Here is a 10,889-nt window from a genome sequence, read left to right on the forward strand (position 1 = left end):
TTGATATGCAAGACTATGTTGGTATCTTGTGGTTCTGTGACAAGTGATAGATATTATGTTATATTGAGGCCATAGACGAGGTCCATTTTTCAGCAGGACTCTTACTACTTAGTTGGAGTCCAGACACAGAGAACATACCATGTTTTGCTTTTTGGAATGCTTTAATGGTTACACTAAAGTGTAAGGAAACTTTTGGATGAAAGTAGGGCATCTGTAGTTTGCAAAGTTGTTCATCACAAAGGACATGATTAGAGATTAAACTGAACATTACTGGTTGGTCATAAGTTGATGAGGTCATGACTGCTATTATTTCAGACATCATCTAGCACCACTTTCTCTTCAGGATGCTGAACATCTAAACAAAGGGAGGGAGGGGGGGTTAGTCAAATCCTTTACATTTTTTAAATTAAAAAATGTACAATTTACATTTAAAATACTATATACAGTAGTCTCAATCAGAGGATTTGAGGTCAGTACAAATGTCTTGTTTGACCAAAACCTTCTGCAAGCCAGGCATTATAGAAACATTGCTAATATTAATCATAGAAGGTAAGAAGGCAGTGAATGATAATTGTAAATTTGGGCCTCTGGTATATCAAATCTAAGAATTCAAAGCAGAGAGAAAGCGCTTAGAGTGAGGAAGTCTAAGCGCTTAGAAAGCGCTTAGAGTGAGGAAGTATGAGCAGAAAAATTTGCATTGAAATCCCTAGGTAGGCCTACTGTAGCATCCGCCAACTTCACTTGATTCACAAAATGCAAAACAAAACCTAAGAGGAATGTTTGCAGCTGTCTATTAACCTCTCAGGCTGATAGGCCCCAAGACTACGGTGGTCATCGCGAGCTGAGGGTCCAGGTCTCGAGCCTCGCGGGTGCGGCAACCCTGGCGACAGCGGGAGTTGTAGTCGTTAGCTGGACAGACAAGGACCTTGCACTGCAGGTACACAGAAGGATACGTGCGAAGGAACATGAACGCCCGGAAGCGGAACCGTGCATAATACTGAGAGCCACTGGTGTAGGAGTAGAAAGTGCTGTCTCTTGGACACCTGGCAAGGAGGAAAAGTCATCATACCAGAAGTTAGTGCTCTGTCACCTGTCACCGTTGTCATAGAAAGGACAAAAGAGCAATGATTGAAAAACGGTTTGTGACTCTCCTACCCATTTGCCAGTAGATAGTGGGAGTGGTGGTTTGAGTTGTCCTGGGGGTCTGGTGAGGCCATACATGTATCCAGGAAGAGGACAAGCCTGCTGTCAGGGTTCCCTAGGCTGACCTGAACGTACATGTACTCATTAAGAGAAACATAGTAGGGATCATCATAAATTTGCTGGTAGAAACCTGAGTTGTAGAAAGCCATGGTGGTATTGTAATGGCCGGATCCAGTGACATTAAATTTCAGTCTATCGTGTGCCACATACATTATTTGTGATATGGAGTCCTTTTGCATATGACAGGCAACAGACAGATAGAACTGAGGCAGGTAAGTGATATCCGCAGAATTATTTGGGTATGTGCGGACCTCGTTATTATATATCTCCCAGCCATTTTGGATCTGGAATGGAAAAGAAGGGTGGTTAATCTCAGTGTACGTACATGGATTTGTACCTAAACTCATTTCATGTGCTATGCATAATGTGTTAGTATGGGGGACGGGTTGACACAAAATGTAACGGAAAGAGTGTCTCTGTAGTAATATGCAATGTTGCAGGGACCTGTAACTCAGTAACCAGGACTATGTTTCACAGGACTGATTCCAAGGCAGTGCACAATGACATGAAGAGTAGGGCTCTACACTACAGCAAGTTGCTCTACAACTTAGTAAAGACTATGCAAAGTTTTGGAGCTCTTTTATATCAACTTGAACATATTTTTTGAGTGGATTATCTGAGCATTTAATTCAGATTATGAGTAATAAACTGATGTTTAATGACTTATCTTCTTAATGGTAAATAATGGAGTTTTGAAACATCTAGTTTATAGTATATGTTATATCCTTAATAGTCATCAGTGGTCAGTACCTTTCTTGTAGTTCCACAATGATTTTTTGGAAATCTGAATACCACCTCGTAACTGTTCTGGGTAGGCCGACAATACAGGTCATTCACGTAAAGATCATCACCAGTGAATCCTTCAGAGCTCAGGAAGGATCTTGAAATTGTGATGGTCATGTTGTCCAACGAGCATTCGACATGGCCTGTCAAAAAAGACACAACACACTCAACACGGTTCTAACACCTTATTATTTCTCCCTAAGCCACAACAACAAAAAAAGTCTTGAAAATAAGGAGCTATTTTTATTTATCATTAGTTCTCAGAACCATATGTTTTTTACCCACATTGGAATCATATCCCAAACATTGCTGGATGCTTGATGATGCCTTTTCTATGTAATAATGCATGACTTATTTGATTGGATAAGCACCTGAAGTGTACCTCTGCACAGTCTGAATGAGCAATACCCTGTTACCTTTACTGGCTGACAGCGAACTGATGAATTCTGCCCGAAAGCCACGCCTCCCCACTGAGCTGTCACTTCTGAAGAGCACAGTCATGTGGTTGGAGGAAGAGTGGAAGGTGTCCAGAGAGGAGTTGTGGCAGAGCCGACCCAGCTGGTTGTAGCCCACTGAGGGGCCGTCATACACAGCGATGTAGTCACAGCTACAACAGCCCTGTAGCCTGAAGAAAACAAACAGAATGGTGAGTGGTGGCCGAATTTGATTACAGATTATTGAAAGAAGGCGTTATTTCTTCCTTAAAAGTGATAAAGTGATGCTGCATGTTTTTTTTGTTTTTTTTTGCATAGATATTCTAAAATAATTTAGATTTCATTTCACCTGTTTAATCCCACTGGTCACAATAGTGACCATAAAAAGTTGTAATATATAAACTTAAACTGTTACTGAATTAACTTAATTGTAATAATTCTATAATTATTATGAAATCATTAAAGGGTCTCAATGAAATATGTGCAGTGCCAATTGCCCATATCTGCACAGGCCAGATATCCAGACATATCTAAATCCAATTGAATATCTCTGGAAAGAGCTGAAACATACAGTCTGTGGAAAGCTGACAGAAATATAATTTTCCCAAAGACATGTTAATTTGTTCTATTATTCAAAATGTTCTGTTTAGTGAAGTGTCCAGATCTAAGTCTAATTGCCATTAACCATGGAATAAACAATAATGAATACCAATGGTCACTTTCAAATGAAAGACAAATTGAGGGGTTTTCTTTTTTCGTGAAAGGGTACCAACAATTGTGTCACAGCTCCGGACTTGAACCAACATGGGCCTATAATGGATGTGGCGTTGCCGGGTTAGACTAAGGAAAATTGGGATTACAATGTCTGATCTTGTTACTCACTCCAGGTCAGAAAATATCAGTAGGACCCTCTGCCCAGAGGGAGCCGAAAGTCTCCACTCACAGTAGGCATTGTCATGATAATAGTTTGGATAGTAGGGGCTCGAGAAAGACCCAGATACATCGAGGTTTCCTCCACATGGCGGATAAGTAACTAAAAGAAAGCAATGAGCTGATTAATGAATGATTGATAAGTAATTCAAATGCCAGAAATTACATGCTGATTGTAGTATATTGTATGCATTATATATTGTCACTAATTTATGGTGTGAAAAAAGAAAAAAAATACTTGTTGTAGCCTCCATTGTTGTTTGGTAGCAGTAGTCTTGAGACCCCCCCACACACACACACACAAAGAGAGAAAGAGACAGGGATTATATTCAGATAAGTATCTATTTGTATTGCGTAAAGAAACAGTTACTGATGGGTCTTTGTCTCACCATAGTAGTCATAACAACAGGTTCCATTGTATCGGCATGAGCTTGTGCAGGAGCAGTTATTAAAGTTGTAGCCACAGTTGTACCTACATGAGTAGTAACCAGCTACAATACAAAACATTATATTGGCAGGAGTCGTAATTAGCTACAAGTAAAAAAAAACACCAACATTACAAAATAAAACATAAGAAGTTATGTTTATAAGATATTAAAACACTGAAATGGTAATATAAATACTTGTCTGTGGTGTTGATGTCACTGAACCACAATAGTCTTGAAGAGCCAAAAGAAGGACAGAGGGGGTGGGATGGTGGGTAGAGAAAGAGAGAGAGAGAGATTATTCTTTATCATATGAATTACTACTAAGAATATGAAATAGTGTAATACCTGTTCTCCTTACCATAGTAGTCATAACAACAGTTCCCATAGTACTGACAAGAGCTTGCACAGGAACAGCTGCCAAAGTTGTAGCCACAATTGTACCTACAGGAGTACCTATCTACAATGCAGAAGGTCATGTCACAGAAATTAATCTGTTTTTGCTGCAAATATTAATAAACTTGGTTGATGATTTCCTCTATATTAAACGCTGTTAAAAGAGTTGTGATTTTTTTTTATTGTTATGAACAAAACATTTTCAAACATTTAATAAAATAAAGCAGATGTTCACTAGGAATTACCAGTGAAAATGAATGTCATAATATGAAATATGATTATAATCTTAAATCATAAATGTTCATACATTTTAACATGTTACAGTTGTTTATCATGAAACATCGATTCAAGCAAACCATACAGAAGAATAGCATTCTTAACTGTGCAACATTCCTGGTGACCTACCCACATAAGAGTACTCTGCATGGAATCCCGATTTAGTTCCTGAGGAGTCAGTTGCAAAAACAACTGTTACATCGTTTCTGGTGGATTTCACCACCCTGTTGTACTGGTCGCCACACATTTTTGCGAGGAGTGGGGAGGATGGTGTAGGACCATCATAGACACTGATGGAATCATAGGCACAAGTTGACTGATACTCCAAGCTGCATACAAAACAAAGAGGAGATAAACAAGTATTCAGTGACGAGGCTGAGTTTTAGAACTTAAGCCAACCAAAAGCTGTAACTTTTAAGATATAGCCTATGGAATCAAACAAAAAAAATCATGGAGAAGAAATAAAGACAAGTTTAATTACAAACACCATTCATTTCACCAAATTATGTTTATTAAATTATATTTATATTTTTAAAACTGATTATAATATTTCACCTTGGCATTACTATCATTTACCTGACAGGATACTAACTGGGAATTTATACCAGATCTGTTTTTGTATTTTCCTGTCGCCGCTCTGACATCCATCTATTGCTAGCTAGAATTCCATTAGAATCAGTGTATCAATTTACACCAGCAACGCTTTATGTGCATATTATGGTAGTTAAAAGAAGAGGAAAATTATTTTTTTACGCTTTATTTCTATCTTTAGAACATAATATGTGAAGCGTACAGATAGAAAAACACATGGATCAACACATTGCTTTGCCATATTAGAGACGGAGGTGGTGTAAATTTATTAATTTACGTTTCACTCTTGGTTATGTCTTTGCTTGTGGTGTAAATTCACAATAATACTATAATATTTCACTACACATTCTGAAATCATGTGTTACAGTAAAAAAAAAATCCCTCTGCTTTTGATATGCAATACAATTCTCAAAGGTTTTACTGGAAAGAAAGACACTTTCACCTTACCTGATGTTCTGGAAATTGATGGTTATGATACCATTACCAGGGGGCATGATCCTCCATGTGCAGTTAATGTTGTTGGGGTAGTGATGAGGATAGTTAAGGCTAGTAAACTCTCCTTGGGGTTGGGTCAAGTACCCACCACAAAATCTTGTGACTGAAAAAGCAAAGTAAACATAAACACAGACTCTTACGCATCATGGCAGAGGCAACATTTCAAGCTCATAGAAGTCTAATTAGCTCAATGTCAGTAAACTTTGATGTGTAATTAAAAAAAGGCTAAAGTAAACTAAGAAAAGAGAGGGAAAGAAAGACAGTATTGACAACACAAAGAGACATGGAATGGAGCCGTTGACACTCACTCCCATCAGCGGTCAAGTTGCCCACAGTGGTAGTTTGACCTGAAAGTTTACACAGCTGTTACTGGTAATATAAGACTATATTCACATAACCTTTAACCAAAGAAGAATTGTGCCTAAAATATATATTTTGATGTTTGACTATGCTATATTTGGTATAGCATAGTCAAGGCAATATGTTTTATTTTACACTTAGTGGGCAAGACTCCGTATGGTTATTCATAACATGTAATTTTGCTAATCTATGAATCAAAATATAAATAAATAATAATTTTTACTTCCTTTTAAGAAAGAAAATTAAGTAAATAGTTTCTACCTTGAACCTTGTTCACAGCAGCAAAGGAACAGAGCAGAACAATAACTGATCTCATCTCCATCTTTCTCCTCAGTTTGAATGTGTCCTTGTGTCCCAGTGTCAGGCTTTATATGCTCAACTTCAGACCTCAAGAGCAGGATGTGTCCTTATGACAGTCATAAACCTTAATGACAAAGATGTGTATGAAACCTTGTGAGCCATTTAGTGTGGGAAATGCACATGTGTTGCATTCATTATGTCGGTGATGATAAGCCATCCTCAAAGATTACATAATAGAATGTGACAGAGAACAGGAGATGGCCATAAAGTTGGTGAAATTTAACCTGTAACACAAATGTTATTGTATCATGAAGGTTGAGTTCAAACATGTTAGTTGTAAAAATCGAACTAGTTGTAAAAAGTGTTTACAAATGTGTGTTAATGAATAACGAAATTTTGTGTAAAAAGCAGTTAATATTACTATCATATCAAAATATCTGCATGAGGATTAATCCTCATTTGTATCACTGTGCAATAATTTTGGAGCCTCAAACTAAAAAAAAAACAGAAAATTAAATCTGGGTTAACGGATGTGCCTCATGCTAACATACAGTACTAATATCCTAACTAATGACTTATTGAGTTTAAACCAGGGTGGCAGATCAGTGGCGGATTTAGCAAATTGAGGGCCCAAAGCGGAGGTATGGGGCCCTTCCATCCGATCTTTAAAAGAGAACAGGAAAAAATGTAGCCTACTGAATGGTGGATAGGCAGGTAAAGCTAATCTACGGGGAAGTAAAGGTTGGAGAAGAGGGAAAAAAACCTTCCCCTTCAAACCCTGCATACACTTCTTTACTCCAAAATGAAGATAGAAAGCAGAGAACACACAAAGTGTAGCACTACAAACTAATAGTCATGATAGAAACCAACAGAGCAACCCCCCCCCCCCCCCCTAAAAAAAACCCGGTGATGGCCCTTTAATTCCCCTTTACACCCGTTTCCTTTTCTCACTCATATAGGCAACTTTAAGAGTCTAATGTAAATATATTTCATTTATTTATTTCATATTCACTTTACACTTCTGTATACTTTCTTGTCATAGCCTATAGACCAGAATGAGCATCAGGTGGCTGAAAAGCAGTAATTTCCAACCTATTCCCTGCTGCTTTGCACTGCTTGAAGTCTGATTATAACTTCACCATAAGGTAGCCTACACACAATTTACTCTTCAGCAATGGCTGTAGGACAACAATTGGCAACGATATTAAACCAACCAACAATATAAAATATTAAGAAGAGCTCTTTTATGAGTTAAATCGAAACAATGTAGGCAATTATTTGTCTGAATCTGAGGCAAACAGAATCCCAGCCATAATTTGAGGATTTAGGTATGCACATGTGTTTTAAGCGTAATGCAAGAACTAATCTCTGACTGAAAGTGCGGAAAAACTTTGCGGCAGACGGTAATGTTTCATGTAGGGTTCATGTCAGTTAATATGAATTAACATTCAATTATCAATTATATATATTTTCATATATAAGTCGCACCTGACCAGCCAAATTACAAAAAAGTGCGACTTACATTCCGGAAAATATTTTATCCCAAAAAGATTCCTATGGCTATCTTTTGTTAGGGACTGTTCAAGCCATTCCTAGGTTTGCAGTGTTACCGATCAGTCATACACTTCAACTTTCAAGGATACAAGGAAGTTTATTGTCACATGCATATAGTTACTGGAAGTAAGAAATGCAGTGAAATTATGTCTGGTGTCAGCCTATTTGTGCATTAATGGGGGGGGGGGGGGGGGGCTGCATAAGAAAGGTGGGGGAGGATTGGGATTGGGGGGGGGCACCAACAAGGAGCACCCAAGAGCAACAGGGGCAAGGAAAAACTCCCTTACCAAGGAAGAAACCCTTTACATTTAGCTGCTGAACAGGACATGGTACTGTACCTGAATGTGCAAGAGTGACCACTGACAAGATCAGCTCCCATTAAGATCACCACTGAACATTTTGCCCACTGCTTCTGGCCACTGCACTAAAAAAAGGCATGTTGCACCTGAGCATTGTTGAAGTAGGCTACCACAGTTTAGGCCTACCTGCTTGTCTAGCTGTATTCAGTGCTAGTGTTGTAGTGCACGTCCATGGTCTGCTTAGACTAAGTTAATGTACATTTTTGCAAAAACATTAGGAATGACCATAAGCACTCATTGACATTGATTATTTAAATGGTATTATTGTCATTGAAAGAAGATTTAGAAGAGATGGTTTTGGTCTGAGTTATTTCCAGCGTTAGATAGGGCACCCCTAGTACTTTCCACCCCATCTGCTCAAGGTTGTGGCCAAGTGTAGAGTCAATGTGACCTCAAACATCATTGAAAAGTTGGCCTTAAAATGATTGAAAATGATCTGATATGCAGTGAGTATTGCTATATTATCATTTTCTGTGCTTCTACACCTTTCTACGGTGATGTGAAACTGAATAAACCAATCTCAATCTCATGCATCCAGTGTTAAATTCTTATCCATCTATTTTTTATTAATTAACCTCGGCCTGACTCAGCCCACTTTGTGTGTCTGACTTGCTCTGGCCACAGTGTGCATGCATGCACCCTTAGACATTTTGATAGCAGACTGATGTTAGGTTGGAGTAGAATTTCTCCAAGATTCTCAAAGTGGATTGTGCACTAAAGCACACAGCATACAAATAGTTAAAGTACCTGAGGAGGAGACAACTTTTCAGATGAGAGTGAAATATTTCTTAACCATGCAGTAGGCCCCTCTCGAGTGTAATAAGTGGTCATATCCACTAGGGGGTAGTATCAATACTTCTAAAGCACTTGGTGCAGAGTAAAATATCAGCAAACTGACCTCTCCGGGGTGTATGTAGTACAATCGTGGCCAAATTTGTTGGTAGCCTACCCTTCCTTGAAGAAAGAAGGGAAAAACATCCAAAAATGGCATTCATCATTTATTCCATAGTGCATATCAGTCAATGGTTGTTTAGTCCAGTCTTTCTAAAGAAAAGTGCTGTAGCTATCTTAGATTGTCCTCTGCAGACTGCATGTTTCAGCTCTTTCCATAATATTATAGATGTAGGATTCCGATCAGGGCTCATAAGTCCACTTCAGAATAGTCCACTGTTATTTTCTCAGCAATTCTGGGTGCTTTTAGCTGTGTGTTTTGAGTCATTATCCTTTTGGAGGACCCATGACAAGCGATTGAGACTGAGCTTTTTATGACATATGGGGTGGTGGTACTGGTAGCATTAAGGAGCTCGGCTAGCTCGGAAGTTGTGCTTCAATTCCCAATTGCCACCATTGGGTCCTTGAGCAAGGCACTTAAAGGCACACTATGCAGTTTTTTTTAGCTTAATATTCAAGTTTTTTCGCTTAATTTACCTTCATTTAACAGCTTCAGTCATTGGAATAGTTATATGACTTTTTTCGGGTTGAATGGTGGCCGGCTTCCCCCTAGCGCCTGTGAGCGGAAAAACCACCCTTGCAGTGGGCCGGCGGGCCGACGGCCTCAGTGTCAGGAAGTATAACGAGTGTAACAAATTGCTTTACTGCATTCAAATACAAATACACGCCAGGCACCGGCTAGAGAAAGGTAGCATGGAGCATTCGTCATGACAAAGCCAGCGAAAAAAAAGCAAAAACCGAGAAAACAGTAAGGAAATTGCCAATACTGCATAGTTTACCTTTAAAGGTATACTATGCAGGTTAAAATAACCCCACATCACATACCCTTTACCATATCATATCTGACGATTGGCATGGGGTAGCCTACTTTACATAAGATCATCTCTCAATGCAAATCAAACCAGCTATTAGGCTAACTGAAATAAAACCATCCCAATCTCTAGGTATGTTAAAGGGCGTGTGATGATGTGGGGTTATTTTAATTCCAAAGGAACTTTATCAGGATGTATAGCAGCCTGGATCCATGAAATAACTGGCCTTTAAAAATAAAAATCTGCCTGCTTCTATGGGAATTTAACATAAGGGTATGAATACTTATGCACCCTGTATTTTAATGATTTATTTACATGTAGCCTACTGTATTTAGATGGCTGGTTTTCTCGGTAGCGACTCGCTACATCTATGCTGTATAGCTGTGAACGACTTGCCTATTACAAGTTTGTTTACCATCAAATTGGCTTCATAAAGGTGAAAATCTTGCATAGTGTGCCTTTAACCCCAAGTTGCTCCAGGATCTGGCCCCTGCAATTGCTGTCTAAAATTTTGAATAAAAGCGTCAGCTAAATGTTAAATATAACAGAGAACCATGGGCCAGACACAGCAGGAACAAAACATCTCCAAGTCTCCTCCATTTACAAAAAAAAAAAAAAATGTATTGTGTTCTTTTCTTGAACAGAGAACACTTTTTCATCTGTGAACAGGGGGATGATTGACTTCCCAAAAGCATCCAGCTTGGTCTCATCAGTCATAAGGAAAAATAGTGACCTCACAATATACATTTAAGCTTTCAGTTTGACTTTGTTGTTTTTCTTTCAACAGCGGATCCTCTGTTGTCCAGAAGTGACTGATGGTGAGATCAGACAATGATGTACCTTGACCTTGGAGTTCCCCTTTAAAGTTTTCGATTTGCTTCCAATTTGTACTATCCTTCTGTTCAGCTTGGGGCCAATTTTCCTCTTGCATCCACGGCATTGGAAACGTCATGCACTTGT

At 38.7% G+C, this 10,889-nt stretch overlaps 1 protein-coding gene across 1 annotated transcript; it reads right to left on the reverse strand.

Annotated features, from left to right (window-relative positions):
* Nucleotides 1-793: 793 nt before the first annotated feature.
* LOC143124735 (CUB and zona pellucida-like domain-containing protein 1) lies at nt 794-5,677 on the reverse strand. The gene is made up of 7 exons (XM_076286444.1): nt 5,546-5,677; nt 4,637-4,836; nt 3,363-3,513; nt 2,463-2,671; nt 2,014-2,189; nt 1,156-1,547; nt 794-1,043 (listed from the first exon to the last, which is right to left on the reverse strand). The coding sequence occupies exons 1-7, from the start codon at nt 5,590-5,592 to the stop codon at nt 794-796; spliced, it is 1,425 nt and encodes a 474-aa protein (XP_076142559.1). The 5' UTR covers nt 5,593-5,677.
* Nucleotides 5,678-10,889: the final 5,212 nt, after the last annotated feature.

This window comes from Alosa pseudoharengus, unplaced genomic scaffold (genome assembly GCF_046254945.1).
Source record: "Alosa pseudoharengus isolate Yale_2024_CS ecotype anadromous, Long Island Sound unplaced genomic scaffold, YU_APseudo_1.1 YU_APseudo_1.1_scf_15, whole genome shotgun sequence".
NCBI lineage: Eukaryota > Metazoa > Chordata > Actinopteri > Clupeiformes > Clupeidae > Alosa > Alosa pseudoharengus.

Excerpts from the sequence above, each read along its gene's own strand:
- LOC143124735 (XM_076286444.1), bottom strand. The coding sequence starts at position 5,592 with ATGCCCCCTGGTAATGGTATCATAACCATCAATTTCCAGAACATCAG. Across the intron at positions 2,190-2,462 it reads TTCGCTGTCAGCCAGTAAAG|GCCATGTCGAATGCTCGTTG; the intron begins GTAACAGGGTAT and ends CTTTTTTGACAG. Across the intron at positions 1,548-2,013 it reads ATTGTGGAACTACAAGAAAG|ATCCAAAATGGCTGGGAGAT; the intron begins GTACTGACCACT and ends TTTCCATTCCAG.